The sequence below is a fragment of the Rattus norvegicus genome, chromosome 17 (genome assembly GCF_021556685.1).
Source record: "Rattus norvegicus strain SHRSP/BbbUtx chromosome 17, alternate assembly SHRSP_T2T, whole genome shotgun sequence".
NCBI classification, from domain to species: Eukaryota; Metazoa; Chordata; class Mammalia; order Rodentia; family Muridae; genus Rattus; species Rattus norvegicus.
Window position 1 is genome coordinate 34,264,114 of NC_141550.1, and position 24,887 is coordinate 34,289,000.

The following is a 24,887-nucleotide window of genomic DNA, read 5'->3' on the forward strand; positions in this document are numbered from 1 at the left end:
GACCCAAGTTCAGTTCCTCTGGCTGGCGGCCATTTATAACTCTCTATAATTCCAGCTCCAGGAATCCGATGGTCTCTTCTGGTTTCCACCACCATTGCAGCCAAGTCGAATATACTTACAGACACACATATGCTCACAGGATGACACACCACACACACACACACACACACACACACACACACACACACACACACACACACAGAGAGAGAGAAATACATCCTTAAAATCGTTTTTAAAAGAGATGAAATACATAAAGGAAGTATGCTGTAAAGTTTTTTTGTCAATGTGACACAAACTAACATCATCTGAGAGGAGGGAAGCTCAATTAAGAAAACATCTCCATAATATCCAGCCGTAGGACATTTTCTTAGTGATTGATGTGAGAGGGCCCAGTCCATTATGGGTGATTCCATCCCTGAGCTGGTGGTCCTGCTTCTATAAGAAAGCAGGCTGAGCAAATCATGTGGAGCACCCAGTTAGCAGCACCCGCTCCATGGCCTCTGCATCAGCTCCTGCCTCCAGGTTCCTGCCCTGCTTGAGTTCCTGTCCTGACTTCCTTTGATGATGAAGAGTGATTTGGAAGTGTAAGCCAAATAAACCTTTTCCTCAGTAACCTGATTTTTGGTCATGGTGTTCATCGAAGCAGTAGAAACACCAAGACCAGAAACACAGTACAATCTTCAGTGTTTGCAGGCCATATGTACAACTACACCACCCTGCCATTGCACTACCAAAAGTGACTGCAGACAAGGCATAATCACATGCCTAACTCTGTTCCAGTAAGCCTGGAAAGGGAAATGGGAGGGCTCTGAGGCTCTTGCTACCTTCTGTGAGCTCCTTACGATGTACAGAGTCAACAGTATAGAACAAGTGCATTTTTAACCTCACCTCCATTACCACCATGTCTCGCTGTGATTTAGCTGGACATGATTATCCTTAATGTGGACTTGGTGTTTATAGACCCTAAGAGACCTAGTCAAGGTCATCAGTCAAACACTCCCCCCTCCAGTCAAGATACTCACCCAGAAAAGTCTGTAGTGAGAATTCCATAATGGAAGATGTATATGCGGCTGATATGGCATATGGTAAGGTAGCCCATTGCTACAAAAAAGGAATACCTGAAACCCAAAACACAAGGGACCAGATTAATGTGCAGGACAAGAAAGCTGAATAAATGCTCTCGTCGTCTTCTCTCTCACCCTCTGCAAACGATTGCTCACAAAGTCTTGAGTGGCCCAGCCACATCCTCACCTATCCTATCTCCCCTTTCCTCCCACTTCTCTGAGACTTTCATCGTTTCTTACCCAGGCTACAGCTTTGGCAGCAAGATCTGTGCCCTAAATGTGTACCGCGTCCACACAGACCAAAAGACAACATAGGATTCTCTGGAACTGGGATTACAGATGGTTGTGAGCCACCATGTGGGGTGCTGAGAATTGAATCTGGGTCCTCTGGAAAAAGCAGCCAGTGCTCTTAACAGCTGAGCCATCTCCCCAGTCCTAGCTGGTTATTTCTGGGCATGGGCAGCTATTATCAGACTCTAGCTCCTTCAGCCTTTCACTGTGGGCTCAGTACCCAAGGAGCTCCAAGCTTTAGTGGTAGATAATGACTTCTGAGATGACAAAGTCCCTGGACTAGGGAACTACAGGGTTCTGACTTTCTAGCAGACAGCTACTGTTGTAGTACTCAGCTTCTATCATCTAAGCCAATCTAATAAAGCCCCTTTGTTACATGCGTATGTCTATCTGTCTCTTTCTGTCTTTCTGTGTCTCTGTATCTCTCTGTGTCTCTGTCTCTCAGCTGTCTGTCTGACTCTCTCCCTGTCTCTTGTTCTTTCCCTTCCCCTGTCTGTCTCTGTCTGTCTCCCTCTGTGTCTCTGTCTCTGTCTGTCTCTGTCTCTGTCTCTGTCTTTCTCTCTCTCTCTCTCTCTCTCTCTCTCTGTGTGTGTGTGTGTGTGTGTGTGTGTGTGTGTGTGTGTGTGTGTGTATGTGTGTGTTTACACAGGGTCTCACATTGTAACTTTGTAACTGTAACTGGTCTGGAACTCATTCTATGCAAACTAGATTGGCCTGAAACTCACAGAGATCCACTTGCCTCTGCCTCTGCCTCTGCCTCTGCCTCTGCCTCTGCCTCTGCCTCTCTGCCTCTGCCTCTGCCTCTGCCTCTCTGCCTCTGCCCCTCTGCCTCTGCCTCCCACGTGCCATCTTGTCTGAACAAGTATGCATATTCTAATGGTCTCGCTTCTCTATCACACCACACCTGTTCCCACGCCCAGCATAAATCACTGCTTAGCTGCTTGAATTCTGCTAATACAGAACACTAATAAATTAAAATTATCCACATGGGCATCTGTTCCCCAGCTCACTGGAATCTTGAGCATCCCAACCCTCAGCCTAACACATGGATAGGGGGTAGGGAGGGTATCAGTGACTATTGTAGAAATGAATACACTTACCACTTTAAATGTCTCAGGAACCCAACAGAGAGAGACATAAATCCAAAAGCTTTAGCTTCTAACATATGTCATAAACCAGGGAAGATGAATATTCTGACATTAAATTGTACTGAAACTCACATGTTCACATTAAAATAACTCATGAATTCTAGGTCAGCCCAGGGAGTAGTAAAGTAAGGGATATACCCAGATAGTGAGCATAAAGAGCTCTGTAAAGCATTACACAGCATTAGGTGCTCTTTCAACTTTGTTAGGGAGGGCAATGTTCCAGCTGAAAGGCAGTGCTTGGGCATTGGCCCACTGTGTACAAAGACCTGAGCCTGCTACTCGGCATCGCTAGAGAGAAGAAAGGAGAACAGTAAGAGCTGAATAGGCTTAACCAAAAAATTCAAAATACGAAATGTTCTAAAATGAAAAATGTTCCACAATAGAAGAAAGAAAGAATAAAAAGGAAAGAATGTCATGTCAGTCCTCAAAAACGTCCAGACTGCAAAATATTCCCAACCTTACGGTTTCAGATTCCGAGAGTCAAACCTTTGAGGCCTAGGCTCATGTTCCAAAACCTCAGAGCCTTCAAGACTGGAGGCGCTGCTTACCAAAACACATGAGATAAAGAACAGTCCAACTACTCCACCCAAAAAGGCTGTCCTTACCTTGGATCCATCCTACATCCCTTCTAAGCATAGAGACAGTCAGCAAAGACAATGCCCAAGAACAAAGGCCCTGAGCAGACAGAGCAGGACAGGAGGGAGGAAGCCTCCTTGCCCCTGGCTTCCATTCCCTTCCATTCGAGAAAGTCCATGGGTGCAAGACATAAATACAACACAGATTCATCAGGCAATAGACTCTTGAAGAACCAGGTCAACAATGGCCACACCTGTGTCTACCCTGACTTACAGGGTAAACACATTCAATGCCGTGGTTGTAAGTAAACCACAGCCGTCAATAACAGGGATAAGTACCTAACTAAACAGGGCAGGGCATTCTTACCCTGGCTGGACCCGAATCCTCTGTGGCACAGAAAGGACATATTTTGAACACAAATAATAAGAGCGCAAACCCCTGCACTCATAAAAGTGATCTGTGGCATGAGAAACTGGCAAGGTGGCTATTTTTGGAAAGATAAGTGTGACAGAAATTGGGACAGGACAGTTGGTAGTGTTCGCATGTTGACCTGGCTGGGTGTCTTCTATGTACATATAAAAAAAAAAATTCATCAACTTGAACTTCTTTACATAGCACTCGTTTCTTCAATTCAAGCAATAAAAGAAAATCTATATCCTACACATTTGTTTTAGGACTATGCTAGCAATGAAATCAAACATCAACCGATACGTTAATCACTATGTACTGAGAATAATGCAGAGAATAAGAAGAGCTTAGCCTAGGACGTAGCCCAAAGCAAGGCCTCCAGAATCAATTAACGACATCACCAGTACGCAAAGCCTGCATCCTAGAAGTTAGGAACAAGATCTGCTTAAGCTGGTCCCGAGAGCAAGCTGGCACCTGTGTTTCCTGCCTGATACTGTGACTTGGGATGAAAACAGAAGTCATACCCCAAGAACTCTTTCAAAATGCCCTGCGTAACAGCTAGGCCAGAAATGGGTTCTTTGCAGACAGCAGCCAACACTCCCTCCCCATATCTCTTCTCAACCATAAAAGAGAACTCTCAGAACTGGACATGAAAAGGAGAAGAATTCAGATAGGATCATAAACTTGTACTCTTCAGAATGCTCATTCAAGGGGACTGGGAAGATGGCTCAGTGGGTAAGAATGCTTGCTATGCAAGCATGGGGACCTGAATTCAAAACCCCAGCACCATGTAAAAAGCTGGTCACGGCTATCCTTGACTGTAACCCTAGCAGTTTCAGACAGAGACAGACAGATCCTGGAAGCCTGCTGGAGGGAGTGCCTAGACAAAAAAAATAGTAAGCTCCCAGTGTCAGTGAGAGACAGAGTCTCAAGGCAATGAGGTGTGTAGTACCAGAGGAAGGAAGACGTCCGATACTCTGCTCTGGTCTCTGCATGCATGCATGCACACTTGTGCATGTACCACACACATACACACATACACACATACACAGAGAGAGACAGAGAGACTGAGAGAGAGAGAGAGAGAGAGAGAGAGAGGGAGAGAGAGACAGAGAGAGAGAGAGAGAGAGAGAGAGAGAGAGAGAGAGATTCAAAACCATCCAGAAATAATCACAAACTGTTTTTAATTAAAAAGGAAAAAAAGGAGCCATCATCCACTTTTACAAACTCCACCCCTCATGGGAGTAAGGGAAAGTCAATCCACAGGGAGGCTCCCCCATGTACCCTGATCTCACATTTTCTAAACCCAACCTCTTGTTCTCCCCTTGCAACAACTCAGAGGAAACAACTTTGGGACACATTTTAGAGTTACATGGAGTTCTTCCTTTGGGAACTGGTCCACTCCCTACTTCTGCAAACTGGCAACCATTCAAGCAAGCAGAAAGAGGAAGAACGGGTTTGGGAATCTCCCATTTCACTCTCATGGCAGAGCTTTCGGCTACCACAACACTGCTGAGGTGAAAGTCACTGTCTGTGAACTGCCCACCTCAGGCAGGACAAACCATTCCCAGACTCACCTGCTGTGGAACAGGGGCTCGGATAGGTTTTTGACCCTTTAGAAACCAGAGTGCACCCACCAGTGTCACGTAAGTAGGAGGAAGAACCGATAGATTACCATGGTAGGTAACTGGCAAAGTGCCACCCCTAACCAAGAAGCTGTTTGCAGTTGATGACTGGTGGAAGGCACTGGGTGTATAAACCACAGGCTTAGGGGCGGCAAGCTCTGTGCTCAGAAATACCAGAAATTACTAACACAAACAGCATCCATGTGGTCTTCTGTTTGTTTGGGTTCTGCTTTATTTGACTGTTTAAGAGAACAATATGAAGTAAAAAGGGTGGGAGCAGAGATCTGGGAGGAGCTGAGAAAGGGGAACAATATGACCAAAGTGTGTTGCATTAAAATATATAGAAATAAAATAATAATAATAATAATAAAGCAATGTGAAATGTCCTATGAAATGTAATAACATCATTAGTCATTTAAAAGCAAATTTAAGAAAAGACAAGTGATCATACATGCACACACACACAAACACACACCACATGACTCTTTTTAGAGCTCTTATAAGCTTTATACATACTGTGTAGAGAAATTATCAAACTCCTCCTTCTCAAATTAGAAAAATGGACCTCCTAATGTTCCTCCAGAGACAAGGATACTATCTTTTCAAGGAGAGGCACTGAGGGGAGCGAGATTAGAAGTCACATTCCCACAGCTCATTTGGCTACAACGTTGGAAGACTATGATGTTTAAAAGTCTATTAAAAAACAAGACTTTCCTCCAAAACAAAAAAATGTATCATTAACTACAAAATCATATTGAAAAGTTGCATTTCAGTGTTTTTAACAAGTGTGGTGTTGGCCCCACTAATCAAGAGACTTCCTGAAACCAGAAGGTGGGCTTCTCAGAGAAGCCATGAACGAAGAAACAGTAAACAGTGCAAGCTCTCTCCCTCCCTCCCTCACTCTATCCCTCCCTCCCTCCCTCCCTCCCTCCCTCTCTCCCTCCCTCTCTACATAGCCCTGGCTGTCTTGGAACTCATATGTAAACCAGGCTGACCTCAAACTCACAGAAGTCCACCTACTTCTGCCTCTCCAGTGCTGGAGTTAAAGGCCTATGCCGATATGAAAGTATCTTTTTAAAGCACTCAGGCCATCTCTTCCATAAATATTTACTGAGCCTTCACTCTTGCCTGTGCCAAGAATCTTTCTAAACACTGAAAATGTAACATAAGCAAAAGATAAAAGTCTTTATATTTACGAAATACACCAGAGGCTGAAGTGGTGGCTCAGCAAATAAGACTTCTTGCTGCTCCGACAGGAGACCCAGGTGTGATTCCCAGAATCTACATCATGGGGTTTGTAACCCCAGTTCCAGGGGATCGGGGATCCAGTGCTCTCCTCAGGCATCTGTACACACATGGGACACATAAACTCACACATGCACATACATAATATAAATAAAACTGAATCCTTAGTGGTTTACTCTATTTTTAATTGTGTGTACATGTGAGTGCAGGTACCCATGGAAGCCAGCAGGGAAGCTGGAGCCTCTGAAGCCAGAATTACAGGCAGGAGTGAGCACCACACATGGATATAGAACTAAACTTGGGCGAAACTTCTCTCCAGCCCCCCAAATACATTTTTTAAATAAAAGAAACTTGAAAAAAACAACCAAACAGACCTAATGTTCTAGGATCCACAAAAGTCGAAATCAACACTGAGATTTCGGACAGACCACAGGAAAGACAGACACTGAAAAACACACACCTGCTGATCATGTGACCGTACAGACTTCAAGAAAGGGTTAAACTACTCTGTGCCTTCAAAGCAAACATCACAGAAAAACTTCCCTCTCGTTGAAGAGTTTTCTTTTATACTGTACATTTACATATTCAAAGAATATAATTAATGAGTTTCGATATATGCAAACACTCAGAAAATGGTACCCAAAGCTGAGACTGGACTTTGCCTCACCCATGCACACTTCTTTTCCTGACCTTTCATCCATCGCCCAGCATCACCCCATGACTAGTAACATCTGAGTCTCTTACCATCACCATAGATTACCTTGCATTTTCTAAACATAATATGGGCGTCTTCCTTCACTCAACACATTCATTCTGAGATGCAAACATACCATTCTGAATCTCTGCCGTTTACTCCTTTCTACAGCTGCTTCATACTCCAATGTGGTGACTATCTAAGCTGGACCCAGCTTGAGGCTGGCTGCCATATAAACAGATAAACCTTCTTCCAACTGAATCCAACTTTGCATCTTTTAACACAAAGCTTTTTGTCTTTTTCCCACATCCTTTTCCCTGAAGATTCCTATCTTTCACATTTTCTTACATCCTGGAGACTCTTAGACACATCACTTGTGGAGAATAAGCAAAATACATTCCTCCCAGAAGATCCCAAAATTTTTCCCATACACTACTCAATCCTAGGATCTTACCTGTGAATGTTGGATACGCTTGCAGTGACCATGACCCCATAACACATCAACACCAGCACAAAGAGATGTACAGCATACCTTTAAGATATAAAAGGGGGAGGAAAGATGCTAAAACATGTTGACCTACCTACTGGATACCCCACTCCCCACTCCCACCCATTCCAGAGAGCAAGCAATCAATTAACTCATGAGAGAACATAAGTCAAATTATTGTTCTACGGAATTAGAACACTGTATCTCAAAAAGACACCAAGAAAACTGAACACAGTTTACAGCTGCAGCCCTAGGAATGTCTGGAATCAGTAAGTGGTCATGTTTACAGCTGTTTTACATCCATATAAAATTGAAAGTCCAAAGAGAATTCTTTTGGGTGGAGTTTATGTTTTTAAGTCTCAAAGCTACTTTTCTAAGTTTCAAAGTATCAGTACCAAAATCCCATTCCCAATATACCAGGGCTTTTTTTTTACACAGTGACTGATTCAAAATATGCATCTTTTCCCAGTGATTTGTGGCGGTATTCTGGTACCTTCACCAAATTCACAATTTGCTTGAAGAGTCACTCCTAGAAATTTTAGTGTCAAAAGAATGTACCCTAAGAAGTGTCACTCCCCATGTATTTGCAGTCTTCGGGTGTTAGCAGGTGTCTACACTAAGTTTAAATCTCACATCTCTTCGAGAATGACTCATAACCCTAACACCTGCACTGAAACCTTTGGACTAACACCAAGTCTCCAACAGGAAGTCAAGAAACACCAACATATGCGAAGATTAGGGAGGGTTCCCTGTTGGGAAGAACTAGACCTTATAGCATTCCATCTTTATGACTCAAGGAGGTCTATGGAGATCTAATCTTAAGAAGGAAAAAAAGCAGCCTTTCAACACTTAGCCTTATTGTTGGATCTAGTCTTTAACATGAGGGAAGGCTCCCACAACATTCCCATTCATTTACAGTAAGATTTCTACAACCCGATCTCACCAATCTTTTCAAGGTGTGAGTTATCTTACAATATCACGCATTTCTTACCAAGAATAACATCACAAAGCATTCCAACAATAGACATTAGAATTTATGAGGCTTACACTCACCAACCAAAACAAAACACCACAAAATAAATGCCCAAGATGGTGGCCAAGGTGTGCCGGACCTCGGGGCTGGCTTTACCAGGACGTAAGTAGATTCTAAACCAGAAAGCAGCGGACAAGGCCAAGAGCTGGCAAGCCACAAAGTTAACCTGTGGAGACAGAGGAGAAAGACTTTTTCAGTGTTTTGCTTACATGTAAATCTGCTTTGCATTTTTCGGTTATCTATACCAAGATGCCTCTGAAACTAACGTTCCTCCCACCCCCCTCAGCTGAGTGTCTGTTTGGAGGACCAGTGAGCAGCAGAATAGAATGCAGCCTCCACGTGGTATAATAAGCCTAGGCTGCAGCAAAGGCTAGGAGGTTAACAATACTTACTGCTCAGTTCCCAACACACACAGGGTGAGAGGGAGGCTCTGAAACATCAGAAACGCCATTTCCAGAGAGTCTGAGACTCTCTTCTGGCCTCCTTGGGTACCAGACATTCAGGCAAAACACAAATAAATAAATAAATAAATAAATAAATAAATAAAAATAAATAGTAAAATTTGAAATGAAATGCTAAACCCAGGAGTTCCCTCTCCAACCCTTTCAAACCTTTCAATGCTCTTCTTCCCAATGCAGGGAAAATACAGTTCCTCATGTTGTGGTGAACCTTAACCATAAAATTATCTTGTTACTACTTCATAACTGTAATTTTTGCTATTGTTATGGGTCACAATATAGATATCTGATATGTAGGCAACCCCCATGGGAGTTGAGAACCACTAGTAGAAGGAGACAGGAAGTCTGTTGACTGTTTTTGTTTGTTTGTTTGTTTGTTTGTTTGTTTTCAACACTTGAACATTAGATTCCACAGCAGCTGGTGCTACTTTTTGGGTTGTTGTGTCTTTAGGAGGCGGAGCTCACTTGAGGAAGTGCGTCATGAGGGTGGTAAGCCTCCTATCTGCCCTCTGCTTCCTTACTGTGGATAGAGTATGACCTGTCTTCCCACCATGTCTTTTTCCCATGGTGGACTAGATCACACACAGATACACACACACACACACACACACACACACACACACACACACAGTGAGCCAACTTCCTCCGTAAGTTACCAAGCATTTGGTCACAACGACAAGAATAGTTAACCAATATGCTTTCTTTCCTGAAAAATCCAAAGTTTTGCCAAAGTGGTCATCAAGTGTTTTCTGACCCACTTTTCTTATTGTAAATCAGCACCACGTCACAACTTGACTTCCAGATCTGACAATGGACATCTATGAGAGACACAACCCACATTAAACCTCCAGTGTCAGTCATGGCCAACTGTAACAGACAGCACACTCCCTATGACACAAGTCGCAATGGTCTATCTCCAGGGAGTATTTTTTTGTAAGGGCCATGGGCATGGCTTAGCTGTGGGGCAGTCGTCTTGTGTGAGGTCTGGACTTGACCCCCAGAACTGACAATAAGGGAAAAGAAAGTAAGGCAGAGAGGAAGAAGAGGAGCAAGAGGAGGACAAACCAATGATAGAAGATGAGATGGAGGATTGTACCTAAAACGCTAAAAGCTGGGTATTGTGGCTCACAACTATAATCCAGCACTCGGCAAAGCAGGAAGATGAAGAGTTCAAGGGCACCATCCCTGAATGTATATGAGATCAAGGACAGCCTGGGCTCTCCATGCAACCAAAGGAAAAAAGAGAGAGAAAAAGAGAAAAAAAATTTTTTAAAAATTCCTCAAGACCCATGGGAAAAATAAGCTAATTTTTGAAAAAGAACTAACATGTATCTTGGCAGTTTAAACTTAAGGCAAATCAAATTCCAAACATGTTGAGCGATTTGACCATTATCAAAAGCTGGGAAAGTAATGTACTCTTTAAAGTATTAAGGATAAAAATCAGTACCAAGTCACTTTTGGAAAGCAAAGAGTGAAAAAAAGAAAAGAAAGATTTAAGTCATGAATAAAACCACAGGATTTCATCAGCACTTTCCCAAGCCTAAAATGGAGCAGCTGTTACTGATGTTCATTAGCTGTGTACTGGGAGGGGACAGGGAGGGGGGACAGGGAGGGGAGAGGGACGGGGAGGGGGACAGGGAGGGGGGACAGGGAGGGGAGAGGGAGGGGAGAGGGAGAGGGAGGGGAGAGGGAGGGGGGACAGGGAGGGGGGAGGGACAGGGAGGGGGACAGGGAGGGGGACAGGGAGGGGACAGGGAGGGGAGAGGGACAGGGAGGGGGGACAGGGAGGGGGGACAGGGAGGGGGGAGGGACAGGGAGGGGGACAGGGAGGGGGGACAGGGAGGGGGGAGGGACGGGAGAGGGAGGGGGGACAGGGAGGGGGGACAGGGAGGGGAGAGGGACAGGGAGGGGGACAGGGAGGGGGGACAGGGAGGGGAGAGGGACAGGGAGGGGGACAGGGAGGGGGGACAGGGAGGGGAGAGGGAGGGGGGACAGGGAGGGAAGAGGGAGGGGGAGGGGGACAGGGAGGGGGGACAGGGAGGGGGGAGGGAGGGGGGAGGGACAGGGAGGGGGGACAGGGAGGGGGGACAGGGAGGGGAGAGGGAGGGGGGACAGGGAGGGGAGAGGGAGGGGGAGGGGGACAGGGAGGGGGGACAGGGAGGGGAGAGGGAGGGGGGACAGGGAGGGGAGAGGGAGGGGGGACAGGGAGGGGAGAGGGACAGGGAGGGGGACAGGGAGGGGGGACAGGGAGGGGAGAGGGACAGGGAGGGGGACAGGGAGGGGGGACAGGGAGGGGAGAGGGAGGGGGGACAGGGAGGGGAGAGGGAGGAGAGAGGGAGGGGACAGGGAGGGGACAGGGATGGGGAGAGGAAGGGGAGAGAAAGGGGAGAGGGAGGGGGACAGGGAGGAGGTGAGGAGGGGGAGAGGGAGGGGGAGAGGGAGAGGAAGGAAGGGCATCAGCTCCACTTGAGTTCACTTCGTTTTCTTTAGTAAAAGCAACAACACTTTAGACAATCCCCTTACAGAAAATGGAACTTTCAGAAAGTTTTTGATGGCTTTGATGACGACTGTATTGTTTCCTCTCTGTTTAAAATATTCAATTTCACCAGACACTCAAATACACCTGTTCCCACTGGACTCCTCCTTCACTTAAAAGACCCAGAGAAAAGGACCTAAAAGCCTACTCTGCAAGCTTTGACCCTCTTCTAATCCAGGCTAAAGGAACAACCAACAACTGGCACACCATAGTGAGAATCTGGAGTGGGAGAGCACTCTTATAACTCTAGCAGAGGGGAGCTGAGGCAGGAGGATTGCTAGTTCAAGGCCAGCCACAGGGAACATAAGATCCTGTCTAAACAAATGAAAAGGGGTGTGTGTGTGTGAGAGAGAGAGAGAGAGAGAGAGAGAGAGAGAGAGAGAGAGAGAGAGAGACAGACAGACTGACTGACTGACTGACTGACTGACTGACTCTTGGCCCAGAAACCAGCCTACAATTTGTTCCATTCCTTCTGTTTGGCCAGGAAATGTGGAGCACTTGTAGATGAGAAATGATTCAGGGTATACAGCAGTATTCTTTGGAGCAGTCCTCAGGACAGTAGCAACCGAAGTGCCTGGAATCCAGTTAAAAATGTACCTTCTCTGGTGTCCCAGACCTACTGAGTCAGGGCACTTTGTATGTGGGATCCAGTAACATGTTTATGTGAGTAACATAATGTGTTTGTGTGCTCCTTTACCCCATCATAATCCACTTTGAAACACTGCTATGAATGAAAAAGAAAGCTTTCAAAGGGCTAAATAACCAATGACACAAACCAGCCAGGTATAATGGTGTGTGTGTGTGTGTGTGTGTGTGTGTGTGTGTGTGTACCTTTCCAGCATCTGGGAGGCTGAGGCAGGAGGATTAGTAGCACAATCTTGAATCTAGTATGGTATGTTTCAGAACCAGCCAAGCTACATAGAGAGACCCTATTATCTCAAAACCAAACCGAAAGAAAACGAAACAAAAAGGATAAAGCTGGAAAGTGGCTGTAAAGTACTGTCTGAACTAACGAAAGTTCTGGGCTTGCCCAAACTTCACTGGGTTCCCGCATCTTCTAGATCCATCTCCAGTTGTAGCAAGAACCGCACGCTGTCCTTCCTGCCTGCCATCCTTGGTATTTGGTCAGTTCCATTTCACTATCACCTAAAGTCATCTTTGGACTAAAGCTAACATCCACGGCCACTTGAAGCAGTGCGTGAGGTCTCTATTAGTCTACACTACCAAAATTAGCACGTGCATGAGGGGAGGACAGGATGAATTCACCAACTACTGAGGCTGTTTCAAAGGGACCTCCCCAGCTTCTTCCTGCCAGCCCGGTCCCCAGTCTCTCTCCCACTCAACATTCACATGGTAGGCCAAGCTCCTTCTGCACCAAGAGGCAACACAGCCCTGAATCCAATCTGGGTTTTCAGCTCCCAGATGAGTTTTACAAATCCGAGGCAGAGACAAACCTAAAAGTCAAGGCAGTTTCCAGAAAGGGGACTGGAAAGGAGAAAGGTTTTTTTGTGTGTTTTTTGTTTTGTTTTGTTTTTAAATTTTTCATTCAAAAAGTTTGTCTTTGTGAAAAGGATACAATATACACCAAATCCCCCCAAAATTAAACCCCACCTCTTAGAGGAAGCATGGATAAAAACTATGTGCCTGCACACATTGTGATATTCTTTATTAAATCCTTCGCAATTACAAAGAACACTGGCAGGATATTTTCTTTTCCACTGCTGCAGCCCACAGAGGCATGACTGCTGTGGCCTCCAGAGGCATGCCGGGGGCTGCAGTTTCATTCTTGAGTTCTAACGACAATGTTCCCACAATTGTGGTGTTGTGTGGACCCCACTGTACAAAGGCAATGTAGAGACCAGCTGTTTGGTTGATCAGATTCCCAAACACTAGCTGGGCTGGCACAACTCAGATCCAGCGCACGCTCAGTTTCTACAGCCTTTGCAAGATTTCCGAGTCACCGTGTGTTATTCCACCAGCCCAGGGTGCGCTGAGCTGCGATGTTCAAACGTGGCTCATAAATACCGCCCCCTCCCCTGCTATTCTCAAACTCTGCCAGAAAGCTGTTATTTGGGGATTTCTGTCTCATGGTCTTCATGGCTTCCAACTGAAAGCAAACTGTGTCAGGACCTAAAAAATATTACCGTCCTCCTAATTGAAGAGAGGCTAGCACGCTAATTTTAACAGCAAATATCAACAGTCCGAAACACTTCCCCCTCCTCCTTTGTTGGTGCACCACGGCGGGGCAGGTGAGAGGGCAGACCTGGGACAGCAGCAGCACTGCTTTGTGTGCACCAGAAGGAACCAGCGTGATTGGACGGGCCCTGACTCAAGGGAAAGTCATTTTCCACCACAAACAGTGCTCTCTCGCCTTACACTGCACCCCCGTCTCCCAAAGGAGGGGGAAAAAAGCAGAAGGGAACCCAAACTGTGATTCCCTTCTGTTCCACAGAACAAAAAGTGTCTGTCCCACACCCTTTAGCTTCTTTCCACTTTCACTTTCAAAGAGAGCCTTATTCCCAGCGCCTCAGAATGTCAGCGAGCCATGGTTTTAAATCTCCAAAGAGCCCATTTTTCTCCACTGCCCGAGGACAAGCAAATGTTATTAAAGATGGATAATCAATGTGCATGATTTTACAACCCAGCAAACTCTCAATTGATATCTCCTCTCATCCTGAACATAAATGTCTTTTATTGAGTGCTTACGACAAGCGGAGGACAATGATTCTGACTACCAGGCTAAGGATCCTGAGAGCTATATGCACTGGCCTGCGTCCCGAGACACGGGGAGACAGTGAGCAACACTGTGAAGTGCAACGGCTAAAGTCACAGCAACGTCCACAGAGGTCGCATGCCTCTCGCCGACCATCTCAGTCCCAGCATCCTCTGCCAAGCATACCTCTCGAGCAACTCTGCTGGCTACCTATAGTGATGTCTATAGGCCATTGCTCTGTGTCCTCACATAATCTTCTGTCTATCGGAATTGATTTTCCATATAAGGACAGCAGCTACATTAGATTTCATATGGCCCGACCTCATCACCGTCTCTTCAAAAACCATCTCCAAACATGGCCACATTCTCAGACACAGGGGTTACCACTTCAGCATGGGAATCTAACCTGTAACACTGCCCAGTAAAAGCCTCTTCTCAAACCTGTGAGTTCACATCTCTGTTCTTACCTCAGAAGGCAGAACGTAGGCAGAGCCCAAAGCCACGGCTTCAGGGGATGCTATGGGTCCCATCGTAACCTGGAGCCAGCTATCTAGAGGATACAACAAAAATGACCACCAACGGGGCCACCCAGCGGCCGGCCCTGCTTGGATGCTACTATCCCTGTCGAAAATTTGATAGTTCATTCTAGGTTTGTTCATTTTGGAAACGTTCACTGTCCTTTGGCCCCTGTTTTAAAAGAAAGCATTGGCAAGCCTTTTTAAAGATGCGTGTATTCGTGTATGTGTATGAGCACTGGTATCCATCTAGTGTCTTCCTCTGTCACGACCCACCCTATCTTTCCAGAACGAGAGTCTCTCATTGAACCTGGAACTCACCAATTTGCCTAAGCAGCTAGCCAGCAGTCCCAGGGATTTACCTGTCTCAGTCCTCCAGCACTGAGACCATAGCGGGCACAACTCACACGTCTTAAATGGCTTCCTGAAGACAGAGCCCGGCTCTCTCCATGCTGATGTAGCAAGCAGTCTATCTACTGAGCCATCTCCCCAACCTAACAATCAGCATTTATTGGAGCATGTTATAGATCAGGGGCTCAACAATGTCAGTTGCCACTCAAAGTGACTCACCTGCACTATCTAATCATCTCAAAGACTGTCAGCCACTGCCCGGGAAAGGAAAACACGGCTATCTGGTAGCACTCTGAGTTAAACCGAGGCTCCTCGTCACCTGTCAAGACACCAGTGCTGTCCAGGGAGAACTGGAAGTAATACTACCAGAGCTAAAAGTCCTTGCCAGTGACTGGTTTTTGAGTGGAACTCTCCAAGTCCCCAGGGTGTATATTCTCAGATCTCAAGTCTCCTTCAGCAGTTCTGAGTAAGAAGAGACTATCCCTCCTAATTCTCAGAGAAACAACCTACACACACTTGGTTATAGTTGAAATTGCACAGGAAGACTTAAGGCTTGCAGTGTCCTGAAAATATTGTATTAGTTACAACCCAGAATGAAAACCCTTTAAAAACTGATACAATGGTCCCAAATGGTCATCCTGTCTCCTTACTCAGGACGAGGATAGCCTACCCAGAAGTCCTATATTTATATCCCTTGGCTTAGTAGATTAAGAAGAATGAGTAGAATTCAGGACCTGTAAGATCTAAAGAACCCTGTTTTCAAACACACTGTCATCCAGCTCCTCTGAAAACAGAATTCCCTGCACTGTGAGCCAGTACAAGGAGCCAATGATACCCAGTAATAATGACAGTGCGGCAAGCATTTATGGCACCAGGCACATGGCCATAGCTTGGCTCCGTCCTCTTTCCTGTCTAAATAAGTCTTTCATCTTCACAACTCTGAGGATATTTGAAGTATTTAAGAAATTCATGAAAAGTTCACACACCAGAAAGTCAGTAGCAATACTGGACTGAATCCAGGGAGTCTAAGGCTGAGAGTGTAGCTCACTGGATACAGTGCCTGCGAGAGCCCTGAGTATAACGCTATCCTCGGGTACACAGCAAGTCTGAGGTCACCTGGGTTATGAAAAGCCTTGTCTTGGGGGCTGGGGATTTAGCTCAGTGGTAGAGCGCTTACCTAGGAAGCGCAAGGCCCTGGGTTTGGTCCCCAGCTCCGAAAAAAAGAACCAAAAAAAAAAAAAAAAAAGAAAAGCCTTGTCTTAAAGAGAAGCCACTCAGAGTCTGGTTCCTGAGTCCACCAATGAGCACACTTAACACTCTCACTCTATTGTGATGCCTCATTTCCCGGATGAAGAGACTTGAGCCTCGTAAGCATTCTGGGTGACAGAATTCTGGGTGACAGAGCTGCTGAGTCTCGGACGCCAGGGTCCTATGTGACATCAGTTTCCTGCGGCTGTAACACATAGCTGGGAGAAAGCATTTAAAAAGAAGAAAGGTTTACTTCGGCTCACACGTTCAGTCCATGGTCAGTGAGCTTTGATGCTTCAGGCACAAGATGGCACGGAACATGGTGGCACGGGCATGTGGTACAAGGCCTGCTCACCTCATGAGGTCCAGGATACAGTCAGAAAGGGGTAGGAGTCTCAACATCTCCTCCAAGGGCACACCCAGCAACTTAGCTTCCCCCAAGTAGGCCTCATACCTTAATCTAATACATGGGCATTTGGAAGACATTACAGGTCCCAATACTAACTCACACCCAGCAAGCCTTCTTGTGGCAGTCCACAGCCTGGGATGCAGAGTCTGTACAATTTAACTGTAAACTTACAGACCGCCCTGAGAAAAAGGCTCTCAATTGACCACTAGAATCAAGGAATATTAAAAAAGAAAATATTTTATGTAAATTCTTTTTAAAATTCCTCCAGAAACAAAATTGAAAGCAACTGATATTTGGGCTCATGTTGGAATAGGGTCTTATCAAAGAACTCTGGGGATCTGGAAGGATGCTGAAGGGGCCTGGAGGATGAAGAACATTTGTGGATGATGGTATAAGCTTGAATATATCAAGATCGGCACATAGAAAAGGAGCCCTACCACTAGCAGGGGTGTGTGTGTGCATGTGCATATGTACGTGTGTTGTGTGTATGTGTATGTGGGTGCATGCATGCGTGCATGCATGTGTGTGTGTATGTGTAGTGCATATAGATAATACACATACACACACATATATATAATGTCTTCATAGCTAATATAAGACATTGACATTATGTATATATTAATATAAAATGTACAATATATATTTATATTGCATAAAAGTGTACATTATGTGTAGTATATATTTTTAGAAAATCTGAAATTTTCCATGTGACTCAGTTTCACCCAGCCAAAGTTGTCATCAACTTCTCTCAAGCTGATGGAATAATAGCATCCAGTGAAGAATTACCACCATGTTCTCGGTTACATGAGAAAATAACATCTATCCACAGGATTGTAGTGGGCATTCAGTGCAATAAAGCTAGCACTTTATAATCGATAAAATGTCACATGAATTAGCTGAACTACAAACTGTAAAGTTAGCTAGGCAGTGCTGGCACATCCCAGAACTTGGGAGGCAGAGGCAGGTGGATCTCTATGAGTTTTGAGGTCAGCCTGGTCTACATTGGGAGTTCCAAGACAGCCAGAGGTACATAGAGAAACACTGTCTTAAAAAACTAAAAGCAAAACCAAACAAAGACAAAAACTTTAAAGAGAACTGCCTAACAAGACCACCCTGAGAAAGACTCTCAATTGACCACTAGAATCAAAGGAATCTTTTTCTTTCCCCTAAAATCAGCAGCATTTATTTGGAGCAAATTCAGCTCCCGGGGCTGGACAGTTGAATGCAGTTCCACCAATTGCTCCAATTCCTCCTTCCACTGCAGTAACTAGGCCAAAACGTTCGGTTGTTGGTGGGATCAATCCAGGGGTTCCATTTGGCGTCACAGTGGCGGGTCCTGGGGGAGCTGGAGTACCAGGTGACACCGGAGCAGGGGGCATGGCGCCTCTGTTGTTTATGCCCATAGCCCCTCCCACAGCCGTTTGGCCCAATCTTATCTCTTGTTCTCTCGCATCGGGAAAGGTTCCCTTGAATCCTTCTGGTGCCACATCTCTTTCTCACGGCGCCTGTGTTGCTCTTCCTGCCTGAGTTCTAACTGCTTCCTGTTTCTGAACCTCTTGGTTATGCAACTCCTCCATTCTCCGAAGCTCTTTGGAGAAATTAGCATAACCTGGCGCTCATGGCCTGCTGCCTCCATCTCCACTTCCTGCTTCTCACGAGCCTCCGTGGTGCTCCGGTCCACTTGATCCGGCTGTTGCTTCTCCATCTCAGTGAGTGCCTTCCAGCGCATGACATAGTCAGTCATACTCAAAGGGCCCAGACTGTGCAAATCTGGGTGTCTGTTCCCCTTTCTTGTGAAATTGCTGGTTTTTTATAACCAGATTCTCTGGAAGTCCCTCTTTGTCATCTCACTAGTCCATAGGCTGCACAGTCACAGGCCGAAAATGTGGTTAGAAAGAAGAAGCCCTCACTGCATCTGTCCAGAGCAGCTGGCTTCCCTGAGGACTCAACGATGCCTTTCCCTGAGGGCCTTTCTCGGTCATCCATGATGACTACAGCCCTCTCCACCCGGCCAAACACAGAAAAGGCTTCTTCCGGCCATTCATTGGACACGTACTGAGGAAGGTTGCGGACTGTAAGGGATGCACTATGACAGGCACAGCGCACTCGCAGCTGCTTTCCACAGAGTGACACGCTATCCCACTCCGCTTTGGCAATTTCCGCTAGGGTTCGTGTTTCCAAGCGCAAAAAGCCAAAGCCTTCATCCTTATGAGTGAAAACTTCGCCTGCTTTTCCATATTTCTCATAAAGGTTCCTCATTTTCTCCTCAGTGATGTCAGGGGGAAGACTGCCCACAAAGGGACGGCTATGTTGGGTAAAGGTCTTCTCTTCTGGTTTCCTAGAATTCTTCAGGTCAATAGTCAAGCCTTCATTCTGGCTGCTGTTCTGCTGTCCATTTGCAGATATCGGTGGGAGTGGCTGATGATGGTGGGAGTGGCTGATGATGGTGGGAGTGGCTGATGATGGTGGGAGTGGCTGATGGTAGTGGTGGTGGTGGTGGTGCTGGTAGTGCTGGTGCTGGTGATGATGATGATGATGGTGGTGGTGGTGGTGGTGGTGGTGGTGGTGGTGGTGGTGGTGGTGGTGCTGATGTTGGTGCTGGTGCTGGTGATAATGATGATGAGGCTTCCCTGGAATATGATTCTGCTTCTCCAAGTTAAAGGTTTTATTGCCCTGCACTTTCGCACCCTTGTCTTTGATTTGAACACAGCAAAGTGTCTGCCTCCCAGTTCTGTCTAACCCCGACTGCCTCTGCCCTCAGGTCTTTGCTCAGAGTAAGGACCATGCTGCATAGTCTCCACCATCCCAAGAAAAAGCCAAAGGAGTCTTAAAAACGAAAATTTAAAACTCCCTCCCAAAACAAGATTGAAAACAACTGCTATTTGGGCCAGAGACGGCTCATCAGTAAATGCACGTACCAACAAGCCTGAATTCAATGCACAGGCCCCATGTGGTAGACAGTGAGAACTACTTCCAGCAAGTTGTCTTCTGGCCTCTAAACCCATGCAACAGGCACACGTGCGCGCGCGCACACACACACACAAAACACACACACACACACACACACACACACACACACAATGTAATAAAATTTCTGTTTCCTCCCAAAACAAAATTTTTAAAAATTAATATTCCTAGATGCTGGGGCCTCACTCTGAAGCACAATAGATGAAGGGCGTCCTTTCTCATAAAACTGCCCTGGGTGATTCTACCCGGCAGGCAGAGCTGAGTGCTCACTTCACTTTATCGTTCTGCTAAGTGGCAGATTAGATATAAACATACGCAACAGTAGTTAGAGGCTCGACAAAACCATATCAGACTTTCCACTGATTCAGTCCAAACCACTGAAGTGGTCCCTAGAGGGAAGTGGAGACCATGGCCACACTCTCTAGAGAAGGAAATGGAGTCTCCGACAGCTAACTGTGCTTTTTCCACCCGGCCAATGGGAACTATGACACCGCTGGGCCTTCTCTGGCATGGTGTTCCTATGTGCTGGCTCAAGTCCTGATGCCTGTCCCAACACTCCCTGCTCCTCCACATCCCCTGGAAGAACGCTACGAGGAAGACTTAGAAGACGGTGGACCTGAGGCTCTGCAGAAGGATCTGCAGACAGGTAACTTCTCAGACGCAGCAGCACTTGGGAAGCAGGCCTGGAGGCCATGCCTGGCCAGTCACATGGGGGCTGAGATTTGAACCTAGTGTCTCACGTTTGCTTAACAAGTATTCTTGTCTTTCTAAGGCATCTCTCCAGCCCACGGTTTTGTTTTTAAATGTTATAGCTGAAGATGTCTTCAAATATTCTAAACTTCATATGAGAGAAGTCTCTCTAGGTTGCACTGAGTAAAACCCTAGCGTGATTTAATTTTACCAATGAACACATAGGGAGGTGCGGTGGGGGTGGTTCCATTGATTAAGTGCTTGCCATGAAGGCACAGCACTGACTTCGGATGCCTAGAGGCTGTGCCTGGCATCACACAAGACACCTGATGTCAACCTCTGGCCTCTATGTATACACACACAGAGGTACATATACATAACATGTACATCTACACACATACCACATGCACACCACACACATACACACCACACACATATACACATACCACACACACATACCACACAATCATACACACACACCACACACATACACACCACACATATGCACACACACACACACAAACGACCGGTCCACATGGAGTGTATAAGGCCATTCAGACAAGTTAAACTACTGCCCTGTCTGAATGAAACATACTGCAGGGACACCACGCCCTTCCCTTCCTCCAGGCATGGAATCAAACCACATTTAAATGAAGTCCATCCTAAGAAGCCATCTGAATTTTCACTGAGTTCATTTTATTACAGAAATTAATAAACGCTCACTTTATATCAAGTGACAGGATCTATTTTCAATAAAAGATATAAACAAATTAAGTGAAAAGAAGATGTCATCATCCACCTTCCCTTCTTTAAGATCAGGGAACATTTCTTAATAAGTTTTCTGTATTTAATTTCAATACAGAAAGGTAGTTTCTATTCACAGGCATTGGTTTCTCCTTTGGCTTCATGCAGTTGTGGTGTAATGACAACCGTGTGTTGAGGTTTTCCACTCAGCTATGAAGCTATGAAGCATCTTTCTCGGTGTGTTGATTAATTCTGTCAACTTGATTGCATTAGTGAATGCCAAGGGCATTAGCCAAGCGCTCTTCTGGGTATGCCTGTGCGGGTGTTTCCAAAGAAGACTGGCCGAGGGGAAAGACCAATCCTGAATGTATGGCGCCATGCCACACACTGGGATCCAGACTGAATGAAGAGAGAACGGACAAGTCAGTTGAGCACTGGAATCCCGTCTCTGCTTCCTGATCCACCATGATGTGAGCAATCAGTCTTCTGCCACCATAGCCAGAGCTGGTTCCACAGCCAAGGCTTCCCCTTCAGGCTGAACTGTATCTCCTGCACTGTGAGCCTGAGTAAGCTTCCCTTCCTCTAGTAATTCCTCTACGGCAAGGCAGCAGTGAGAAAAGCAGCAGACACACCAATTCACTCGTCTCCAGTTAAACTGTATTTTTTTAAAGCTGCAGAGTACACCACAGCATGGGGGCAGTCAAAGGACCATTCCTCACTCCTTAGATAGTTACAGATAGCCTGTCATTTCCAGATCATTTCCTGGGATGGTGTATCAGTCAGCTTTGGGTTGCTGTGACAAAATACTTGGGGTAAACCAAGCCACAAAGGCTTCTGTGGCTCACAGCTACAGAGGGTTCCTTCCATTCACGGCCACTTGGTCCCATAACTGTGATCTTGTAGCCCCGCAGAACACCATGGTGGGAAATGCATGAGGAAGGAACTTCGTTCACCTAATGAACGCTGGGAAGCAAAGTGGGAGAAAGGAAGGGCCGAGGCCTCCATTTGCCCTTCAATGCTGAGGGTACCTCAGCCCTTTAACTAATCCTGTGTCTTCCAGAAGGTTCTACCCAACAGCGCCAATGGCTGACAACCAATCCCTCAACACCCTGGCCCTTGGAGGATGTTTAAGATCCAAACCATAACAAAGAAGGTACATTCTACTTCCTGTCCACCCAGAAGAGTCACCAGAGAAGGAGGAGTGGCTTAACAGAAGTTAAAAGGAAGCACTGAGCATGCCCAGTCCACACCTCAAGAGCTTCCTTCATGGAGAACCAGCCTGTCTACACGAAGCATTCCCAAGCCTGTGCTCCCTGCACATCATCCCACTCCAGGAGTCCTGCTGCTCAGTATGTAGGGATAATAAGTCAGTTCCATTCAAGATTAAAGACAAAAGGCAAGGCCTGATGGTGCAGTGGCAAGAGGATCATGTGTTCAAGGCCTGCCTGAATCACACAGTGAACACAAGGCTAGCCTGAGGCACTTGGAAAAATATCGTTTGCAAATAAAAATCAAAGGAAGGGACTGGATACAAAGTCCAATGCTAAGAAGGCTAGCACAGCATGCATGAGGTTTAGCCCTGAATATTCCACCAGTAATAGTAATTAATAAATAAGATATATACAGTAAACCCTTTGTGATCCAAGAGTCCCATCATTATTAAAGTAATGTTTCAATCACTAGTAGTAGTTGCTGGGTCTTATTTCCAAATTGGTCCTATCGAATGTACCTAAAAAGCTAATGTACTGTGTATCGACTGTCTGGGATGCTATGTGCCTGATAGCATTCACACAACCGTTCGACAGTTTCTCATTTGCTCACAGCGTGTGTTGTTACAAGCTGTGCCATACCGAACACTTTCCTACATGTAATTACTCACTGGTGAGTTCATAGCTGTAAGATAAAGACCTAGCCCCACCCAATGATATAGTTATTCAAAATCCAAAGTCCTATTACTTCTGTTTTCCAAACATGAAGCCAGTTTGAACTCCGTAAGACTGGTTCTCCTCCTGCCACACCCCATCCTGCAGCTGCCATTGGATGGAGTTCTAGAACCTTCCCAGTCGCTTTCAATCAGGTGGCGAGAAACTGAGGGGAAGGCACTACTTTCAATTTCCTGATTAGCAGTTGAGCCCATTTCCCTGCCTGACTGGCCTTCAGCCAGGGAGTTCCGTGGTCACTGAACTAACATCCTCAAACATTGACTGAAGAGAGAGCATCCCCCACCTGAGCTGAGCGCAGTTCCTCGCTCTGCAGAAACTGGAGACCAACCGTAAACAACGGCGCAAGTGTAAAAGCGACTTTGTGGAACAGAAGCCACTTTGCCCCTGGTCAAACCTCAGCAAAATCATTTAGCCAGTATCTCTACCAGGTGAGACTAGGGCCGGCAAGATGGCTCAGCAGGTAAAGACACTTGCTGCCAAACCTAATGACCTGAGTTCAATCCCCAGGATCCACACCTACACACACACACATCCACAGGTAAATGTATACACATGGAATACATATGCAAAAGTTGGGCTAGGTAGCTGCTCTCACAGAATTGAGTTAAACATGTCAGATGATGAACATAGCACCCACCACAGCATTAAGTGTGCAGCGCACACTAAATGTTATGGCTAGCCTCTTTTTTGCACCTTTGAACTGTTTCTCTGACACAGAACAGGAGAGACACTCAGAGGCACTACTTAGAGGCCATGAGATGCTCTAAGCAAACCCTTAGCAGAAATCATGTCTGGGATGAAGAGAACTCCCAAGAGTCACAACTCCACCTATGTTACAAATAATAAACTCCACACAGCTTAGTAACCAGCATGGCCTGTGTGTAAAGAGGCAATCAGACTGTCCACTAGCCTTCCCAAATGGCGTTCAGGTTCAAAATTGTGCTTTAAAGAGACAACATTCATAGTCCCATTCCCAATCTCCTCTTTACTTTTAAATTTGTAGGTATTTATATTCACATTTGAAATGCAAAAATTAATTTCAAAAGTGAGTCCAGCCAGCATCAATAATGTGATCAGGTAGTACCCTATAAAAAAAGTCAGCCTCTCTCTCTCTCTCTGTCTGTCTCTCTGTCTCTCTCTCTCTCTTTCTCTGTCTCTCTCTCTCACCCTCCCTCTCCCTCTCTTCACACACACACACATACACATACACACACACATGCTCAGGCGCACACACACACACACACACACACACACACACACACACACACAGAGTGTTTAGCTCTTTCCTGTCACTAACAAGGCAGTCAGTATAACTATCGCCAGTTTTCCCACTGGGTAAATTGAAGGTTAAATAAGGTAAAGAAAAAAGCAAAACAAAAAGACAAGCTCCCAAATGGCTTCTTTGTCCCATCACCTGTGTTGTCCCCAAACAAACAAACGAAAACTAACCGTGGACAATCTTCTTCCTGGTGACCTGAAGATAAAGTGTGTTTGCTCCAAGTAAGCTTCTCTGCAGTCATACCCATCAATAATTATAATTATTATAACTATAATTATTATTTCTGTTTAAGATCTTACCATGAGTGAGGCCTTTGGGGACAAAGGTAAAAGAAGAGGGAGGGCTGCTGACTTATGCAATACCCGGGGGGCAAAACCAATTATCTCAGAATATGTGGTGAAATTCTCAAAAGTCCCAAAACAAAATTAATTTTAATTTGTCTTAATTTGAAAATAAAATAAAT

General features: G+C 45.7%; 1 protein-coding gene and 1 pseudogene across 4 annotated transcripts in view; both read right to left on the reverse strand.

Annotated features, from left to right (window-relative positions):
* The window catches only part of Mboat1 (membrane bound glycerophospholipid O-acyltransferase 1), a 113,216-nt gene that overhangs the window by 47,727 nt on the left and 40,602 nt on the right, over positions 1–24,887 (reverse strand). For 2 of the 4 annotated variants that reach the window (NM_001109120.1, XM_087591324.1), the window contains 3 exon segments: positions 1,023–1,118; positions 7,506–7,583; positions 8,592–8,737. In NM_001109120.1, coding sequence (NP_001102590.1) covers positions 1,023–1,118; positions 7,506–7,583; positions 8,592–8,737 — 320 coding nt within the window. 4 annotated transcript variants of the gene reach the window in all.
* On the reverse strand, positions 18,148–19,586 carry Nono-ps6 (non-POU domain containing, octamer-binding, pseudogene 6; annotated as a pseudogene).